This window comes from Cinclus cinclus, chromosome 20 (assembly GCF_963662255.1).
Source record: "Cinclus cinclus chromosome 20, bCinCin1.1, whole genome shotgun sequence".
Taxonomy (NCBI): domain Eukaryota; kingdom Metazoa; phylum Chordata; class Aves; order Passeriformes; family Cinclidae; genus Cinclus; species Cinclus cinclus.
The window spans coordinates 3204677-3225595 of NC_085065.1; the positions used below are offsets into that span (position 1 = coordinate 3204677).

The window sequence follows — 20919 nt, forward strand, 5'->3', positions numbered from 1 at the left end:
CCATCTGCAGTGGGTCACCTCCCACCAGCAGGTCTTCTGTTCAGCTGCCACCCAGCACTTTCCTTGAGGTCTGCCTTTGCCATCCCTCGTCTGTGCAATCCTCCCCACCACTGACAGTGTGCTTCCTTAAATGTTATTCTTGCATTTGGTCCGGGACTGAATGAATTTCACTGCACAAATGCACTGGCCTGGATATTCTTCTCAGACAAAATGTTTGTATGGTGGAGTTTCATTAAAAAGAGCTAAACCAGGCAAATGAGATCTGAGCTCCCTCCCTTCAGCATGTAGAGGGCCAGGAGCAGCAGCTGTGAGGACAAGAAACAGTTTTTTTACCTCAGAGGTAGGCCACTAATTAGAAGGTAAATGTGAACAAACACTTTAATTTCGGCAGAGATAAGAGGCGTTCTCTTCACCAAGGACTGCCAGGTCTGCTGAAATAGCTGCTCACATTAGAGTCCTGGGAAGGCTGCATGTGGGAGAAACACACAGGTGTCCTCTGCTTATGTCCTCCTCCAAATCAGAAAATCCAGAAGGAGCAGAGCCACTGTGCAGGAATGCTGGAGAGGGGACAGCAGCTGCAGAGAGCTATTGGTGCTGATAGATGGATGAGAACCAGCTCTGTCCTTTCCAGGAGCATGGGGAAGAGGGAACCAGTTGGCTCCTGCAGAGCACTGGTGACCCTCTGCTGCTCTGGCCACCAAGGGCTTCTTCAGGATGCTCCATTACACACTGGCTGGCCTTGATCTCAGCCCAGCAAACAGCTCTGACGTGGCTGTCCAGACCTTGCTGTGGGAGAGGACTGAGGCAGCCAGGCAGAGACACACTTGTTCATGCCTGAGCAACCTCCAGAGTCGCTGACCCCGTGGAGAAGGAGGATTTTCCTGAGCGACATCTCAGGGTACAAAGGCAGCCCCACATCAGCATACTTTGAGAAGGGGCCCCTGGATAAATGCTGCAGATGCAATAATCTGTGTCAGTGGGGCTCTCCTGGCCTGCTGAGCCTGGCAGGAATCTGTCCCAGCTGCGAGGGGCACCAAGCATTCTGCACTGCCCCCAAGGTCCCTTGTCCTTCCTCTGCCACCCTGTCCTGCCAGCAGACATGGGAGCATGGCCCTGCTCTCAGACCACCAGTGGCTGCCTGTTTGTGTGCCTGGCTGCTTGTCTTTCTGTCTGTCTCTCTCTCTCTGTCTGCCTGGCCACAGCAGCAGGCAGGGTGAGTTACAGCTCCGTGTGGGCGTTCCTGCAGCCTCGTTCAGGCGTACCAAGAGGTCAGAATGGCCTTCCTCCTATGCCTTATTTTGTTGTTTGTTTGCTCATTTATGAAGATCTGTAGCAGCAGCAAAAATAAGAAAAACTAGAGGTGGTGTGTCTGTGTGAGTGCATTGTGCTGTGGGGTTACAGGCACAACAGCCACATTCCCCACGCCTGAGAGAGATTACAAGGGAGGGCGCAGGAATGTGCATCTGGCAGCACTTTGTATCTTGGCCATTTCACTGCTTTCTCTGCATCTGAGGTTCCCAAAGTTTTGGTCATGGAGGGCCATTTAATCCAGGGAACAGACTTCCTCTGCAGGGAAACTTCATTCAAGAAGAATTGAGGGTGTTTGTAAGTAAAGGTTGCAGTTTGAAAAAGTAGTAAGGTGCGTTATGTGAGGATCTGCCCAACCACAGCAACAGGAGGACGCAAATTTCATTGTAAAGTACAGGAAAGTGTTGCTATAATATGCCAAAAAGATTGCTTAAGGCCTGGGGCCAGAAACAGAATCTGAGCTAACTATTGCAATTTTGTTTTAATTTCATGGGTTTTGTGATAGTAATACTTACAATAAAATTATCAGAAATGCAAATCATTAAACATAAGGTTCTCAGGCACCTTGCCCAACATTCTTCCTAAAAGAGAGAAGATTAGTTAAAGTCTTTCTAGAAGGAGTTAAAGATAAATAAATTAATGCCCTAGCTCTGGAAGTGTCTAAGGCCAGGCTGGACAGGCCTTGAGCAATCTGGTCTGGTGGAAGGTATCCCTGCCCATGGCAGTGAGTTGGAATGGGATAAGCTTTAATGTCCTTTCCAATCCCAAGCATTCTCTGATGCTATGATAAATACAGGCAACTAACTGGGATTATTTTTTGGATGCTCTCAGAGTGTCCTTTTATTAACTTATCACGAGAAGGAGAATACACTAGCTCTGGAGATCTGATAAGATCTCCAAAAACTTATCTAGATGCTTTTACTTGCCTTTTTTAACTTTTAGATACGTTACTTGCTCCAAAGTGTTTCTGTAAATACACGTTTTTGGCAGATGACTGCAGCAAGGTTTGAGGTTGCTGTGCCTTAGCTCCGCTATGCATGCTTGTGTGTGCATGTGGGAGGGAGTCTCTGTATTTTAAGGGAGAATTCCTTCCTTTCTGAAAGGACACTAATTATTAGTTGTTATCAAGAGATTTTATTGTGTCTGGGAAACTGCAGAACCCAGCAGTAGAATGAGGCTTGTTAAAACCCTAGTGATGTATGAGATGTATGAGAAATGAAGCACATGAAGGCGTGCCCTGGCAGAGATGGGAGAGAGGATACTGGAACTGCATTGTTTGGAGTTGCCTCCAACTGCTGGAATTGCAGAGGATGCTGCAGGAAGATAGCAGCTCAGGTAGAGAGATTGCTGAGCCAGGCTGAGCTTCCTGCAGTGCACAGGCTGGAGGCCCCACATTAAAACATTTGGCATTATTCCCAGATGTTCCATTCCTCCAAACCCAGCTGCATTCACAGGCACAAGAATTCCAAAAGGCAGCCATGCTGCCCGGCTCTTTGTTTGCCCTCAAGCCTGCTGAGGGTGACTTTTCTACCCCCCTTTTTCATGCCACGGCCCAGGGAGAGGGATCAGACAGCAAATTTAAATATCTGGGAAGTTTCTTTTTTAAACTGCTTCCAGTCACCCTTTCAGGGCAGAGCACCTGGAGCAAGCAGTGTGCCCCCGACTCCCTGGCTGCCTCTTGGGCCTCTTACCACTGAGCTGGTGTGCCATGCTTCAGGGAGGGATTTGTCCCCACAGCAGGTCGTGTCAAACTGGAGACAAGCAGTAATGCTGCAGCTGGCTTGATCTGGACTTGTGACTCTCTGTGCTTCTGGGGGTGACTCTGACAGTACAAGGTCTGCTCAACAATGGCCCTGTTGTCCTCAGATGCCAGAACAACACAGCCCTTCAGAGTGCTTGGCCCTGGTGCTCTGCCTCGTACCAGATGCTGGTGTCACAGACGGAGTTGCACATCCCTCCTGATAAGGGTGAGGCATGGATAAAAACTTCCCTGCTCCAGGTTTCCCACAGCAGAGATTCAGGCATCCAATTTTGGGAAGAAAATACCTTAACAATTGAATGATACACTGCTAGAAACAGCCCTGGGGAGAGACCTTGAACAAAAGAATCCCTGAGCTTTTACAGCCTTACAGTCCACATACCCATTGCTGTGGTTATTTTGCTGTCTTGCTGTTCTCTGGCTCCTGCAGAGTCCTGGGGTGACTGAACACCCTCTGCTCAGCCCTGCAGGGCCCTGAGCCCTTGGTCACATGAAGGGTCAGTGTCCATTCCCAGCCACTTGCCAGGGGCTCTGACCATTCCCCCACTCCCCGCACAACCTGCAGGTCCCACCTCAGCTCCCCCTGGAGTACTGGGGGTTCCACAGCGAAGGCAGGAGGACTCCTGCCTGCTCCTGGGCTGCCCTGGCACAGGACACATCCAGCCCAGGGTTTTTAGAGGGCTGGCATTTGCCTCATCCCCAGTCTTTCACCTTCTTCTGCCCATTCCTACCGAGCCATGGTGTGATAGCTCCTGCTTGGGGAAGCCTTAGTATCCAGGAGTGCCAGCTCATGACAATCTGTGGCAGAACTCTGGGTCTCCATCCCCATTGAGGGGATGGGGCTGCGGCTCAAGTAGTTCATGTCCAAGTCTTTCACATTAGAGTGGGCTGAGTTTACACAGCAGCATGCACAGCTTTTGCATAGAAACATGAACTTGTGCTCATGGCAGCCCTGGATCTCTTGAGAAATCAGCTTTGTCCCAGCTGGCCACATCCTGTTATTTTGAGACATTGTGATAGGGAGACAGCATGGCTTCATTTTCTGATGACAGAAAAGTAGCAGAGCAGGGCACTCGGTGTGCTGGCTGTGTCCTGGCAGATGAAGCATGCCTAGACCTCCAGAGCTTATACCCACTCTGCTGGTTAGCAAAGGATGACCAAATGCTGACTCTTTGAACAGCAAGAAGCATTGGTGCTGAGAGGAAAACAGAGGAATGGGAGAGTGCTAATTTCTGTATTTCCTTTGGGGAAGAAGGAAAAAGACTACAGCTAATTCAGAAAAGCTCCTTGACTCCTACAGGGAAACTGGCTGCTGGGAGGGTTTGTTCCACATTTCAGGGAGGCAGTTTATCATAGATGTGCTTGGGAATGGGTAAAAGGTATCAGCCCAGTCCTTCCTGGCATTCTTTCACTGGACTTTTAACTTCTGGATGGTTCATATGCTGACTTCCCACAGGGGTGTTCAAAGCCATGTGTTGATGCCAAGATCTCCCCCTTTTCTCTTCAGCATCTGTTTCTTAGACAGGACAGACTGCAGTCATCAGTCAGGGCATGGACAAATGTCCTCACTAGCTGCCTATTTAAGTGGTTCCTTGAATCCTCTTACCCTTCACTGGTTTCATCCCTTTCCCCATCTTTGTTTCTTCCTCTAACCATCTACCCCAAATCATCCTTTGTCTTGTATAATACCTTTTTCCCTGCATCCCTCTATCAGTCTGGGGTCTGGAGAACCTTTCCTGTGACTCACTGTGAAGGTTTTCACCCCAGACCAAGGACCTGATGGCTTTCACCACAAGGGTGGCTGCAGAGTGCTGTTTGTGGGATTAGGTTATCTCAGCTCCTATTGTTGTCCCTCTGTGTTCTGCTGTGCTGTGTGTGGATTTGGGCCCTTCATAGAATCACAGATTCCCTAAGGATGGAAAAGCCCTCTGAGATCATCAAGTCCAGCCATTAACCCAGCGCTGCCAAGTCCAGCACTGAACTATGTCCCTAAACTCCACATCTGCACATTGTATGAGCACTCCCAGGGTCAGTGATTCTGACTTGCCTTGGCAACCTCTCTTAATGCCTGTCCACCCTTTTGGTGAAGAATTTTTTCCTAATATCACAGCAGTCTGTCTGCATGACTGCTCGTTGTCCTTCCAAGGCTGTGCTGTAGAGGCTGCATCCAGCAGTGTGAACTCCTTGTGGCTGCCTGATGTGACTAGCCGTAGGTTTTTTTCCTGTCCAGTGTCAGTCTGGCCATCACCTGTCCATGCATGGCTCAGCTGGGTGCAGGAGAGGGGCTGCTCAAAGGGAATTGGGCAGATTTGTCCATTAAGTGACTTGTCTGTTAGCATAGAAGGGAAAAACAACTGTGTTCTTTTCTGGGGGTGATTCCTGGGCCTTCCTGTGGGTGCATTATGGTCACTGTGTTATAGATGGGCTTTCTCAGAGTAGACCCTACTCCCATCTGGCTGCCCATGGTCCTTGGCATCTGGTGAGAGGGTGGTACTTAATTTCCCCCTTCTTGGTTGCTCTCTCATTGCCAGATCTCTGCACCCTTGTCATGAAGTGCTGAATGCTGTCACCCCCTGAGAGCACACAGAGAAAGGAGCACAAGAAAGGGAGCAGAGCTCAGGCAGAGCAAGAGGCGAGAAGGCTGACAGCTGGGCTGTCCTTTGCAGACTGCTCTCACCCTCCTGCTCACTTGCCACTCCCCAAATCCCTGCTGTCAAAGGCTTTTTATTGTCTTTTTGCTAACCACCCTCTTCAAATCAGGGCCCCACTCCCAATGATGTTTCTCCCCACTGAATCTCAGCCCTGCCATCTTTCTTATGCTTCCTACTTCTTACACCTGCCTAGCTTCCCTCCTCAGCCAAAACTCACCGATTGCTACTGCCAAGCACTCCTTGAGCTGTTGCTTTGCCAGGGAGTGAGCATCGTCTGTGGTAGGATCTGGACCAGACCTGGTGCCAGGAGTCCCACGTCACCCACCACAGGGGCCAGGCTCAGCTGCAGCTCTGTGCTGTGACTTCTCCCAGTCTGGCACATGGCTCTGTGCACCAGGCACATGTTGGGAAGGAAGGGAGAGGGCTGAGCTGCGCTGGAATTACTCAGATTTTTCACTTCTGGTTTGACAGCCCCTATTTTGAAGGGGTCACGATGGGATTCACAGGTCAGAGCATTTTTCTTCCCACACATTTTCGTCTCTCACACAGCACCGAGGCAGAAAACATCACCCCGTCTCCCTCCCTGGGTCATGTGTCCTTCAGAAACAGCTTGTTTTTCCCTCATTTATGGTACTGATGGAGAAAAATATACTAGTCCCAGAAGGCTTATTCTCTGCTAACACAGTGCTTTTCATGTACACTACATTAAAGCTAAGTCCTGGGCACATGCCTGTGCCACAGCCAGGGACCTGGGTGGGTGAGAAGGGAGGCTTTTGGCAGCTGTGGATCTGGCTGGAGACCAGGCAGAGCTGGGTGGGAAGCATTCACACTGTGTTCCAGAGCCAAATGAGACAGAGAGGAGTGCAGAGATAAGGGAGAGCTGGCCATCCATTCCTCCTGGTCACAGCCACCATCAGCTGCTGGGAAGGTGGCAGAGATGGCATCCAAGGTAAGAGCAGCTGCATGGAGATGCAGGAGTTATTTAGGAAGAAGGAGTGAAGCCGAGTGGCATGGCACAAAGGAAACTTATTAGCACAAGGAGATTTTTAAAACTGGGAAAAATGAGAGCTGCCCAGCTAAACTGAAATGTGGGTTATGTGCTGGGCATAGTTCAGCACACAGCTTCAACCTCAGCGCTCTGAGATGCTGTAACTCAGCACAGGAAGGGGACTGTCCTCTGTGGGGACGAGCGGTGGTGGCACAGGAGGCAGGAGCCAGTGCCCAGAGCAGAGGAGTGGCACAGCAGGGCTGCAGGGCAGTGGCACGGGCAGGGCCACCCAGGGAGGGTGACTTGTCCCCGGCAGAATGCGGCATCCTATTGAGCTCGAGGGAAGCTGTGCTGGTTGCTGTGACAACCAGGACAGATCATATGACCTGTTCTACTTTCTATATATAAATCAGTTTCACACAGTGTATGTGACTCCATGGAAACCAAATGTTGAGCAAGAAAGATTGCATAAAAATGAACAAAATACAGAATGACTCAAAGTACGAGGCAGAGAGAGGTAGAGGGCGGGCAGAGGGGTTTGTGGGTGCCTCAGGCCTTCTCCTGAGCCAGGTCACAGGCTGGTACAGGCATCAGCTGAAGCCAAACACAGACCTCACTTCTTTAACTGCACCATACAGCTCCTTCCTGTACCTAAAGGGGCTCCAGGACAGCTAGAGAGGGACTTTGGACAAGGGCCTGGAGTGACAGAGAGCAGGTTTTAGTAAACTTTTAGGAAGAAATTGTTCCCTGTGAGGGTGGGCAGGCCCTGGCACAGGGTGCCCAGAGCAGCTGTGGCTGCCCCTGGATCCCTGGCAGTGCCCAAGGCCAGGTTGGATACTGGGGCTTGCAGCAGACTGGAGCAGTGGAACGTGTCCCTGCCATGGCAGGGGGGTGGAATGAGATGATCTTTGAGGTCCTTTCCAGCCCAAACCATTTTATGGTTCTGTGGTTCTGCATTTTCTGCACCATACTCTAGGACTGACACACACCTTTTCCAAGCTCAGTGGTCACACAAACTGCAGTTAGACAGAAAGATAAGCTCAGTACTGTCAGTGCAGAACAAGCCATTCCCCACAGGACAGAGGCTATTCTGGGGCAGATTCATGCTGTGTCCTTGCATTGCTCCTTGCAGGGAGGTTCCCCTCCATAGTTTTCCCATCTTCCTGTCACCAGTGATCCTCCAGCACTGCAGGGCAGCTGCTTGTTTGGGCACTGTGGCCTTTCCTTGTGCTGCTGGGTCTGCAAGTGTGACTGCACAGGTGGGAGCAGCAGGTGAATGTGCTGATGCTGCCCTCCAGCCCTTTCCCACAGCCAGAGGCTCCTCTTCATTTGCTCCAATGCTGCATGCTATGCTGAATAGGATCAAAAATCACAGAAGAATTTAAACTGGAGGGGACTTTTGAAGGTCTCTGGTCCAACCCCTTGTTCTGAGTTAGATCAGGTTGCTCAAGGCCTTAATTTGTGGGTTTGGGATTGTTTTACTTTCCTTTCCCTGGGGTTGTGTGTTGGGAATTGCCCCTGGTCTGAGCTCTGCTGTGCAAGCCCATACATCTTCAGGGAGCTCAGGCTTGTTAACACACAGATGTTTCCTCCCCAGGATCCCTCTTTGAAGGAGAATGGGGATTTCCTGCAGTTTGAAAATGGGAAGTCATTTTCCTCTATTGAGCAAGGCAGAACTTGCCTCAGGGTCAAGTCATCATGGATTGAACTGATGTGTGTTCCTCCCGTTTGCCTCTCTTTGCTGCATAAAACCCTCTTTGGCTTTTTTTCCACCACTGGGAGGAAATCATGATGCCAAGGGCTCTTCCAAAGGAACAGAACGAGTTGGGCTGCTGCTAACTTGATCAAGAAGACCAAGAAAGAAAAGAAAAAGCAAACAGTCAGAAAATCAGAAGAGGTGGAGAGGGAGAGGCATTCACCACCTCCCTGCTGTCTGTGCTGCCCTGTTCTGAGCTGGCCCAGACAGACAGAAAGTGTTAGGGCTCCCACAGGCAGGGCCTAGCTGTTGCTCTTCTTCATGTGAGGCATACAGGATGTCTGACCCAGTTGTCTTTCTCTTCAGACACACTTCTAGACCATCAGTGCATAGCAGCACATGGATGAAATAGTATTTCCTTGTCAGGATTTTGGTGCTGTGGGGTGGCTCTCTGGCCCACACAGGTTGTTCTCTTCTTCACATCCCTGTCCCAGTGCCTTTGGATGCAAGGGAGGAAGCATAGAGAATGGTCAGCTTTGTGTGCTCTGACCTAAACAGCAAATCCCTCTGCCTCTTTTCAGTGCTGCTGTCCTGGATTAGAGGAGTTAACCCCACAGATCTGTTCTTATTCCACGTGCTTGCCTTTGCCATCTCTCTATCACATTGTTTGGTGCTGAAGAGCTCCAGTGCCTTTTCTGTATTTCCTGCTCATTTCTGTTTCCTCTGTGCTATGCATTTATCAGGAGAATTCCATCCATGTGTTTCTGCAGGCAGCAGACAAAAACCATCACTTGTCACGTGGAACAAGACGTGTTGGGTGGCTGGCTCTTGCATGTTCCCCTGCTACATGGAATTCTGATCCTAGGAAGTCTCGTGGGAGAGAAGTGCTTGTGCTGTTGGATTTTAAAGTTTTGTGAGACACTTGGATCCCTTTTTGAGGCATCTAATACAGATGGAGGAGGATTTCACTGGGGTCAGACGTTCACCGCTCACATTGTTCACGTTTCCTGTTTCCTCGACAAGTGTTGCAGCCATCCTTTCTGCATCCAGATTTGCCTATCCACCACCATGGTGACAGCAGCTGGTGACACTTCCAGCAGTGACAGTCAGGGGAGTGGCCTGAACATTTCTAAGCTCAAAGGCTCTATAGGAGTTGGAAGGTTTAGAAAGCAGAAGGGACTGCAAGCCCACCCAGCCTGAGCTGGGGCAGGGGTGTCAGGATCCTGGCTTTTTCTTTTTATTGGAATAGAGCAGAACTTCCAGACAGAGGCCATCAGTCTTGATGGAGGAACCACAAGAAGTGCACAGCTCCCTGGTAAGCCTTGATACTTATTGTTGGCAGATTCTTTTCAAGCTGAGCTTTTCTTCAACTTTCAGTCCCTGCCTGCTGCTCTCTCTTAGCTGGTTTGCAATGCTCTCTGCTGATAGGGAAACTCTTCTCTATGCAGATATCCTCTGTTGTGATTTACTGTTCTCAAAAATTATCCTGGCAATAATTCTCCTAAAATAGGAACAAGAAATCAAAGAAACAGTCCAGTCTTGCTGATCTGTCTAAGGAAGAGGTGCATCTACACATGGATACCTCTAAGCACTTTCTTTGTTGCATGTGGCTGGGAACAGGGGTGCCCTGGTTTGGGAGAGCTCTGAAGCCTGTCTGTGGGTGCTGTGCCAGATGTGGAGCTGTGCCAGATGTGGAGCTGGCCTCTTGGAACACTGTGTGCCAGTCACCTCTGCTCCCTGTCCAGTGTGACGACCCTGTCCTTGCTGTGTCCCAGCAGCAGGATTGCCTGTCATCACGTGCCACAGTAACCAAAGCTTCTCCCACATAGGTGTGCAAACATGGTCTTGGTTTAGCTGTGCTGGTGCAAGAAGAAAGGACTGCAGATGGCCTGGATGGGACAGAGTTGTGTCTGCCAAGGAAAACAGAGCAAGAAAATTTCTCCTTTCCCTCAGATCTCCTGTTTTGGAAGAAAAGGGATGAAGTGCTACCCACAATGGCCTCTCTGGCACTCTCATTTCTGAAAGGATGGCTAGCTGGGTGTGCCTAAACTATGGGGTACTTAATCTGCGGTGCATTATAATGCCCAGGCTCATGTGCATCTATCCCGGGTCTCATCATTCCACACTATCTATGCCAGAGCATCATGGGCTCCTATATGATGAGAATGGTACTTGTAGTGCTATGGCAAAGGGAAATGGCTTCAAACTGAGAGAGAGTAGGTTGAGATTAAGACATTAGAAAGAAAGTCTTTACTGTGGGAATGGCGAGACCCTGGTACAGGGTGCCCAGAAAAGCTGTGGCTGCCCCTGGATCCCTGGAAGTATCCCAGGCCAGGCTGGACAGGGCTTGGAGCTGCCAGGGATAGTGGAAGGTGTCCCTATCCATGGAGGGGGATGAATGAGTTGATCTTTAATGTCCCTTCCAACACAAATCAGTTGGTGATTCTGTGGTGAGTAAACCTGTATGAAGTCAAGTTTTGCGTCTTCTTCTTTTCCTCCCTATGCCATTTTCAGTTCCTCTTTCCCCCAAAGCTGCTGTAGGAGTTGTAGTCCAAGTGTTGTTGGGAGGGGATTGCACTGGGACCAGTTAGGGGCTCTAACACAGAAGTGGTCCCAGCATTCAGTGGTTCTCCCTCTGCAGTCTTCATGGGGGGATAAGTTCTGCCAATAGTGAGCTGAGTGGCATTCCTATCTAAAACAAAGGGAAGAGATCACACATACTCCATGCTGTCTTGGTTTCAGCTCAGATACAGTTAGTTTTCTTCCTAGTAGCTGGTACAGTGCTGAGTTTGGATTCAGTATGAGAATAATGTTGATAACACCATGATGTTTTAGTTGACGATCAGCAGTGCTCACTCTAAATGGAGGACTCATCAGTGTCCTGTGCTGTGCCAGCAAGGAGCTGCAGAAGGAGCCAGGAGGGAGCAAGGCCAGGACAGCTGACCCCCACTGTCCAAAAGGATATTCCACACCACAGAATGTCATGCCCGGTGTATAAACTGGGGAAGTTGGCTAGGAGAGGCTGAACGCTGCTCAGGGAAGGCTTGGGTATGGGTGTTCAATTGTACTGTGCATCACTTGTCTTTCTTGGGTTTTAATTCTCTCTCTTTTTGTTTCCTGCTGTTTATTTGTTAATTTCATCATTATCATTATTATTATCATCATTATCTTTTACTTTATTTCAGTGATTAAACTGTTCTTCTCTCATGAATTTTACTTTTTTCTCTGATTCTCCTCCCTGTCCCAGGAGTGGGAGGCAGGGAGTGGGTGGCTGTGGAGTTAAACCACAATACATGCACATAAAAGCAAACTGTTTCCCCATTGCTTACAAGAACTTCAGCATTTTGCAGTGCAGAGATTTCCTTTTGACTGTCATTGACAGAGACCGCTGTGCTCACAGCACTTCTTGATTGGCATAATCAGAAGCAAAGGTATAAATATTAGTAACCAAAAAACAGAATTAGCAACTGCAAAACATAATGCTTGCATGCTGTTTGAAGTGATGCACATTTTGGCAGAGACTACCGCTGAAACACTGAGTTAACTTTATATTGTTTCCATCCAACATTTGCTGGTATGTACTGTATACCATCCACATCTGTCTCTTGGTATAGTCTTTATTTAAGAATGCAGCCATGGCACTCACCTGTGAAGGACCTCTGCTTTTCCTGCAGTCCAGTAGAGACACAAAGCAACACTGAAAATGTGACTGAAAGGATGTTGGGGCCATTCAGAGCTTTCTTTAAGCATACTGGTAATGTCTGTCCTTGTAGGGCACTGGTGCTAACTGTGCAAAGTGGAAGAACACCATGGGACCCTAGAATGAGCTTAATGGTGACCTGCGTGGCACACGGAATCACTGTAGGATCATATTAAGAAGCAGGCGTAGTGGGAATGGAGGGAATTCAGTTCCAGAAGGGAAAGAAGGTGTTAGGTACAGAAATGGTGAGCATGCAACAAAAATGTGTGAAATCTGGATCTTCTGAAACAGAGCCCAGGGCTGGTTTACCCCAGATTCCTCTTTTTGAGGTTTTCATGCACAGCAGAGATAGTCTGGTGTATGTTTGTTATTTTCAAGGCCAGATATCCATGAAGGGAATATGAGGGAACGAGCCTGCTGCCATATTCTCCAAGAGCTGGTACACTCCCACACTGCACAGTTTACTTTTCTTCAGTGTGCTTTTGCAAACAATAACAGGGGACCATTAATTCCATGGTGGAGGAGGTGTCCCAGGATTTGTTTTCTGTGCTATCCAATGGAGCTTACTGGGAGAGAGTCTGGTTTTGTGGTTCAGGTGATGGTGCCTGTGTTAAATAAACAGTGACAGCACCTCCATGATCAGTGCTTTGACTCACTGGTATATCCATGGGAAGGTAAAGGAGGGCCAGATACCTGCCTCTCTTTCTCAGACACTTGATCATTTCATGCTTTGTGTTTTACTGCTCAACCAGAGTTATTTTCTTGGACAGCTACAGGTGCTCTTGGGACATTAAATACAGAGAGGTTCATATCTGTCCCAAATGGTGATTTCTTCAAGGCAATGTTGCTTCATGTTCTGAAGCTAGCACAGATGAAGGGAGAAATGGACTGAAATTCTTTGGGTATATTGGAATCTCTGGAATGCCAAACCAAATCATTTCTTTCCAGCTGTGTGTCTGGTTAAACTTTACATTACCTAGATATTGACTTAATAGGTTGTTTTGTTGGTTTTTTTTTTTTTCTTTTCTCAGCAGAAACCCCGAAAGGCAACTCCTCAGGCAGAAGAAGACACCTTGAATGGCCACCTTCCCCCTGGCTGGCAGAGCTACATGTCTCCCCAGGGTCGCAGGTACTACGTGAACACCTTCACAAATGGTAAGCAGGAGTGGCTTTCCAGTAAATGTTTCACCATACCAGCACAGATGTGTTTCAGGAAATGATCTTGCTAGTTGATTTTGATAACAAAAGTAGTTGCAGAGCTAAAGTAATTAATATGATCCTGACAGCATATGAAAGAAATATACAAGAAGATTATGATCCTCTGTCAGCTCAGTTCTGACCATCAGAAGACATCTGAAACATTGAGAAAAGAGAGAGAATGTAAAGTAGAAATTCCTCTGTCATAAATGCTTTAGAATCTGAAACACTGTTAAAGATACAATTTTTACCATATTCCCTATTTTCTTTACCTGGAGATATTTATGTCTATATACATGCATGTTAATATATACATGCATGTTAATATATACATGCATGTAAAGTAGTTTGATAGAACATCAGATTTCACTAAAGCACCACTGGGGAAAACAGAAACAGTGAACTGGTCAGACACAGATTGCCCATGGAGACAAAGAAAGAGAAACGCATGTAATAGGACAACACAGACAAAGCTTTCAGTCTGTATTTGTGTGTTCTAGTCACTGTCATGTTGAGAAGCAGATTTAACTCACAATCTTATCACCTGCTCAAGACTTGTCAAACTTGTACCACCTCTGGTTTACCTGAAACTCCGGGTCGACCTGCTCTTCTCACTATGAGCTCACACAGCATTGCAAAACAGGGTCCTGTGACCAGCAAATCCACATTTCTTTAGCAAAAAGAATGTCAGAGTGACATGAAGGAGAGGACAGGAGGAGCTAACCTTGTTCACAGGGAAGTTGCAGCCATCAGGAGTGACCTCTGGCATTCCTTTATCTCACTCACAAAGGAGAGCCATGGGCACCTCATGGTCATTTCAGTGGCTGATGTATTTTATTCCAGAATCTTTTGGCCCAGAACTTTGCCAAGTCATTATTTACTGGAGTTTGGTGCACTCACATCTTACAGGATCCAGTAGGTGCATTTCCATTTAACCCTGCCTCCATTTTCAAGCACAGTTTGCTCTGGCTGATGGGCAGCATCCCCTGCCCAGCTGGGGAGATCATCAGGAGTTAGGTGCCTCATCCCCACTGCAGTTCAGATGTGGGGGAGGAGGTGATTATACTTACCATCACTGTGGTGGACCCTTACTCACTGGGTTGAAGCCAGGTAAAACCAGTAAGAGGCAGAGCCTGTTTCTTTTGTGCTAAGAGCTCTTGTCAAAGGGACCCTGCCTCAGAAACTTGGGGGACTGGGACTAAATTTCTCCATAATGTCAGGCAGTTTTGTACTTCCCTCACAAAAGATACAATTAATATAATAAGGGCCAATTTCCATATCCTGCTTGGGAGCTCAGGCCAGAAATCAGAAGATTTCTGATTCCTCTAGGAAGGGAGGATAACTTTGGCACAGGCCGACCAGGGAGGTGGGGGAATCTCCGTCCTTGGAAAATCTCAGAAACTGGCTGGACAGAGCTGTGACTGATCTGTTGTTGGCAGTGGTCCTGCTCAGGGTAGTTGGTCTGAAGACTTCCAGAGGTCACTTCCAACCAGTCTTTCTCAGGAGAATGCCCAAACCATCTATGGTTATGTTCTCAACTATTAGTGTTGTGTGGTTCTCAGAATAACAGCATATAAGAGAGGGTAGAAGGGGGGTTTCTGTGTTCTGAGCCTTGCTTTAGGGATCACTTATTCAAGTTCTGTTTAAATGAGAATCTTTTCACCAGACTGATCCTAAGCCCAGTTGGCTTTGGAGTTAAGCTTGCTCTTTTTCCTATGCTGGACTCAGGAACCCGGCATTTCTGAGGCTCCCATTGTTCCATGAGGGCTGTAGCATTTTGTGGGACAACAGGAATCTCCTGCAGCATGTGCAGGGGCACTCTGACTGCTCTCCAGCTTAGTTGGTGCTCCTGGCAAGCTCAGCTTATCTAACCTGCTCAGTTAGAGCATGCTGCTGTAGCTGGATAGAGACTGTGGCTGGGTAATGCTTCTTGAGAGTGTTTTTGCTCTGGTTGGGCTATATTGCATGATCAGACTCAGATCTCAAATGCCTGTGCTTCCTCAAGGTGGATTATGTGCCACAAAAGTGTCACTTTTGGTGTCATCTAGGCTTCAGACAATGAGAAAGCAACCTCCAGGCCTTTTGGCTGGAGTGTGAGGTGAAGCCTTACCCAGTCCTGGCATGAGCAGCTGTCTGGACACTGTTTTGATTTAATCTGACTAATTAGCTTTGACCTCTGATCCCACAAAACCTGTAGTTCAGGACTGTCCGTACGCTCATGTTGGTCAAATTTCATGTTGCTGCACTTTTTTCCTTGACTGTGCTGCAGAGCTGGACCTGCTGAGCCATGCAGTCACCACGAGGTCACATTTGGCATGTGAGACTTGCTCCTAACAGTGGGACTGCACTTTGACACTTAGAATGTATTCTCTGGGTTTGAGCTATAGGGTAAGTCAAAGACAGTATGTTATAAGCCTTAAACCTGCAGTCTCCATCTTTCCTGTGGTAGAGCTACATTGGCATGTGTAATGTTTATTACCAGTCTCACACACTGGACAGCTCACTGCTGACTTGTCTGAACTGCTTACTTGTGCTGTCACTGCTGCAGCTGCTGCTGGGAGTACCAAGATAAACACTGGCAATATTTGTCATGAGGACATGGTGCTGGCACACATCTCTGTCACTTCATGGGCCTCTGTCCTTCTTGGCCTCTTTGGCACCATTGTTTCAGCAGCCAGATGTCCTCTCCATCAAGGTATAGATGTACTTCTAGGCTGCTCTCTGATTACCATTTACCAGGTGATGAAAGTACACTGAAGCATTTGAGAGAGGTGTCACTGTTTAATGCACACACAATGGAGCTCAGAGGTCAGTGGAAGACAGCTGGCTGACCTTCATTGGCCTTCACAGATCACTGCAGCCTTCAGTGAACTATGTAATTAAAGTTCTCCTAACCATCGTTACCCACCAACAGCAGTTGGTGCAAAACTCTGGTGTGTAATGTCACAGCCACTTCTCAGATCTCCCAGAGACCAGGAATCTATGGAGAGGGCTGGGAGGGAGGGGGAGAGAGAGGGAGGGGGAGAGAGAGGGAGGGAGGGAGGGAGGGAGGAAGGAAGGAAGGAAGCAAGCAAGCAAGCAAGCAAGCAAGCAAGCAAGCAAGCAAGCAAGCCCAAGGGGTCCTGTCCAGCTGCTTCCATCCAAGGGTGCTTCATCCATGGATGCAGCTGCTGAATCCCTGATAACAGCATCCTGCTGCAGGGCACCTCTGATCCCACTTTTCCAGAGTCCAAAGGGATAGTCTTGACCTGCCACTAAATGCAGTTAATTGCTGGAGTGCTCCACTGTGGCTTTTCCTTCTGGGCTGGTGTAAGGCAGCAAATTTAGCACTGCATTTTAGATTGAACAGTGCTCTCTGAGGTCTCTTGGAGCCTGGGGCACACAGATCCATGCTCCTTTCTTTTTGCACATGTCCCTGAGGCATTGCTATCATGCAGCCTCCCTTTAGTTGCCCCTTCCAGCACAGGTTTCTCACGCATGAGGTGGAAGAGAGCCACACAGCAGCATGGTGAGCATACTGTGGGAGCTCCAGGCACTGGGTTCACTGTCTGTTCATGTAAATGTTGTGTTTGGACATTCCCAGAGTGGCATGTCCTTCACTGCAGCACTCCACCTGCCCTGGGTGTCCACCAGTTGCCTTGGCAGTCAGTGGGAGACATATCCCAGGGCAGAGAGAGGGGATCCATCCAGCTCAGGGCTGTGGCTGAGCCCTGGGTCAGGTACAGAGCATCCTTCTGCCCCACTCTGGGACCCTGCTGGCACCCACTGCCTTTCTGAGGAGGAATGCTATCAAGAGCAGGCTTTCTTGGCAAGTCTGTGGCAGTTTTAGCACTTCCATCATTGAAAAGTTCTGCTGAGAGGAGGTATGGGCCTTCTCGTGGGGTGGGACTGTGGCTAAACATTTACCCAGTATCCAGGCAGGGTCTGTGGGTAGGGAACCTGTGTGAAAGAGGGCAGTTCATTGATGGGAAAACAGGTCTTAAAAGCAGAAAGACAGTTTGAAAGCTGACTAAAGGGAAAGCAAAGCAGGGACCATAGTTAAATTACAATAAGCTGCTGCAAAACTGTCTGCCAGCTCATCCTCAGAGCATGGTGATCAATGGTCCCTTGTCCAAGGGGACTTTGTACTGAAGGGAATCCTGCAGTGATCTGTCCAAGAATCCATTCTAGGCAGCATTTCCATTGATGAATGGCATGTTGACATTGAGAACACTTATTCAAACAATAACTTTTAACTGGAGCTGGGAGAGAACACAGTGTTCTCTCCTGCGCAGAACAGGCTCAGAATTCACAATCACCCTGGAATAGGAGGATGCTGTTCAGTAAAGATGCCTTTAAGATCAGAGATTTCAACAGAAATAATTAAGTGGCAAAGACAGGCAATGGAACAGTTTACAGACGAACACACTGGACTCTGGAGGATCTGAAGTTGAGTGAGAGCCAGCAGTGTTGTGCTAGTACAAACCAGCCAGCATTTTCCATTGTATAAATAGGAGTGTTGTCTGTGAGGCATGAGGTAAGCCTCCAACTTTACAAGGAAATTATAAAGCCTCAGCTGGAATATTTTATCTTGTTTGGACTCTACACTTCAGGAAGTATGTGAGTCAGTTGGATAAAGCCCAGAAGAGAGTAGCAAAAGTGATGGAAGATGTGGAAAACATAGCCTGTGGGTAAATGCTGAGAGCTTGTGGGTGTCTGCCCTTAGAAAGCAAAGATGTGGACAGGGTCATGAAAATAGACCTAAAGTGCATAAAATGCCATTAGAGAGAAGACTGTTAGCAATGCTTGTCATCACTACAAGATTTTAATTTCAATTTGAATTTAAATTTCAAATTTCATCACTCGAACACATTTCAGTTGCAGCCAGGACAACTAACCCTTCCAAGTTCTCTTGGAAATGAAGTGTGGGAGTACAGCCTGGGAGTCTGTATCACTGGAGCAGGTTATGCAAAACCATGAAAATTCACGTTGGCCTTCTCTGGGGTAGAGCAGGGACAGTATGACTTCCCGAAATCCCCCTCAAGCCTGTTTTTTTCAGTCTGTAAAGCCTAAACTACGTGAAAAATACTTGTCAATGTAGCAGCTGACAAACGCCTGGGACTGAATGGAAGTTGCTCTTTATTTGGTGTCTTCGTTTTTCCCCAGCTTTTACAATCATCATGTCTAACCAGGCTCTTGTCACTCATCTGCTGGTTTGCTTTTTCTGTTGTCTGAGTGAAACAATATTAATATGAGTTCAGAGGAACATTCCATTTGTGGTTTTCATTTGCAGCTGAGCTGAATCTTCCCGCTGTGTTTTGGGGCAGATCCTGCTCCTCCATGGACTGTCCTGCCCTTGAGCTCTGCAGGGAAAGGCAGGATCAGCCAGGAATGTCACCAGGCAGAACAGGGGGTGGGCTCCACAGCACAGGATCTGCTGGGCTGGGACCAAGGGGGGCACAGCCTTTGCAGAAGGTCAGCAAGCTGAAGCTGTACGTTGTTTGGTGTGGTGGAGCTCTGTGCTGCTCCCCAGATGAACTCTGTGTGTAGTTCTGTGCCCTCCTCCTAAAGACAAGAGGTGTTGGGTGACCTGCCTGTTCAACAGCTTGTCTTCCTGACCATGCCTGGTGGTGCATCTTCTCTGCCTCAGTGCAGAAACCTTTTTTTGGGTTAATTATTTTATTGCTCTTAGTGCTTGAACTATTCAGAAGTGGTAACACAAGTATCCAGACGCATTCCATGGGGAGGGAAAATGGGATATTAGGGGCAAGTAATACCTTGATTCTTCTGAACCTTCAAAATGCAGCAGATGCTTCCCTTCCTGTGAGGCATTACTGTTATTGTCACCATTGTTTCCAGTGGTTGATGTCCTTCCATACTGGGATTATCTGCCTTTGTTACACATCTTGACTCTGAGATGAGCTCACTTGGTCAGAGCAGGGTGCTAATAATGCCAGAGTTGTGGATTTGATCCTCATATGGGCACTTCACCTAAAAGTTTGACTCCATAATCCTTCTGTGTCCCTTCCAACTCAGACTATTTTGTGATCTCACCTGACTGTAACAGTATTTCCACTGTATGTTGTTGTGTGGTCTAATTTTCATTGTCTTTACAGGAAAAACCACAAGGAATTGGTTCTTAACTAGAAAGAAATAGAATCTGTGAGACAGTGTTCCTACGTGGAAGAAAAATGTTAGGAAAATCAGTAATGAAGGAATTTGGGTGACCCTGGAACAGATGTGCAGAGGTGATAAACAGCACATTCCTGTCTGTTTCTACTTGATATCTCACCAGATAGCTACTCCACCGTTATCATCCCTTTGAAGCAGGTTCAATTCTGAAACCATTGTAAGGGCCTCTGAGCTGTATACAGTCTGCACAGTGAAGCCCAAGACAATTTCAGTGTACCTAAGGTTTTCTGAGCATGGCCTTGGTACAAGAAAGTTGAATGTGCACCAGTGACATTACAGCTGAGTGCCTGGCACCTGCCTTGTGCAACATCTAGAGACATCTCTGCTTGCCATGCCAAAACACAGGAAAGAGTGCCCAGAATGCACAGCCACTACGTGGTTAACGAGTTACTCAGTGTCTGTAGGAGGGGTTTGCAATTGTGTGTGGGTGGTAGATTCAGCAGGAAAATATTTCATTATGCTGAAGAAATTCTCTGATGGGCTGCAGCTGCAATACCTCTTGCATTAGTCAAACAATAGCACTCCAGCTACCTTGCCCATCACATTAAAGATGACTTATGTACTTGTGACACCAGTGTTTGTGTGGCTTACTGCCACCTTGCTTTCACAGCTGAGCCCGACCTGACATGGTGTGTTCTTATTTCCAGCCTTTTCTTGTTTTTTATGTAAGGTCCTTCCCACTTACTAAACAGCATTTTATCTCCTGGAAAGCAGGACTTCTGCTTTCATGTTTTCTTGATCCTAATTAAGGTCCACATATTCTTATCATCACAAACATCATTAGTAAAATGCCACCTTGAACAGTAAGTTCTGGGGCAGTCCTGAGATGTGTGGCTGAAAGTGGTCGTTTCCTTGAAAGGTCTCTGAGTTGAGGGGTTTTATTCATGCCTCACAAGCTACTGTCAACTCCAATTTATGAACTGCAGCTCAGAAAGGATGTCCTCTATGGAGACACCAAAGAGATGTTAAGCTTTTTTATTACATGTTTTTCCTCATACAGTTAAAATGTTTCAGTGACAATTTCCCTCTGATACAGGATGCCCCTAGCAAAAGGGTGGTATAGCAACCTGCCTTGGTAAGTGGCTTAAAACCTAGAAAAACAAAGCATGTCTCAGAAAGTGCTGGAAATAGCATTATTATCGTTGCTAAGCCTGCAGTAAAGGGCTCACTTTTGTCACATTGTGTTTGCAAAAGGAGGGGCATAGATATCCCAGTAATCATTTTGAAAGATCAAGTGAGAGCTCTTGTCAGCAGCTTTTCCTGTGCTGTGGAGGTGCCAACAAGCACCTCTCCATTCAACACGTGGACAGAACAATTCAGGAACTCCTGGATGGTGCTTGTCTCCATGGTGTGTCTTTCAAGACTGAGGTCAAAAGCTGTTTAGCAGCCTCAGTCTCTCTTTTATTGAACTGCCTGGGGGATGGAAGTGGATTCCAGCTCTGATACCTC

At 47.7% G+C, this 20919-nt stretch overlaps 1 protein-coding gene across 3 annotated transcripts in view; it reads left to right on the forward strand.

Annotated features, from left to right (window-relative positions):
* The window catches only part of GAS7 (growth arrest specific 7), a 75175-nt gene that overhangs the window by 18739 nt on the left and 35517 nt on the right, over positions 1-20919 (forward strand). For 2 of the 3 annotated variants that reach the window (XM_062506300.1, XM_062506298.1), the window contains exon 2: positions 13137-13257. In XM_062506300.1, coding sequence (XP_062362284.1) covers positions 13137-13257 — 121 coding nt within the window. Of the gene's footprint in view, positions 1-13133; positions 13258-20919 lie in introns of all 3 variants that reach the window. The other variant, XM_062506299.1, reaches the window with a different exon arrangement.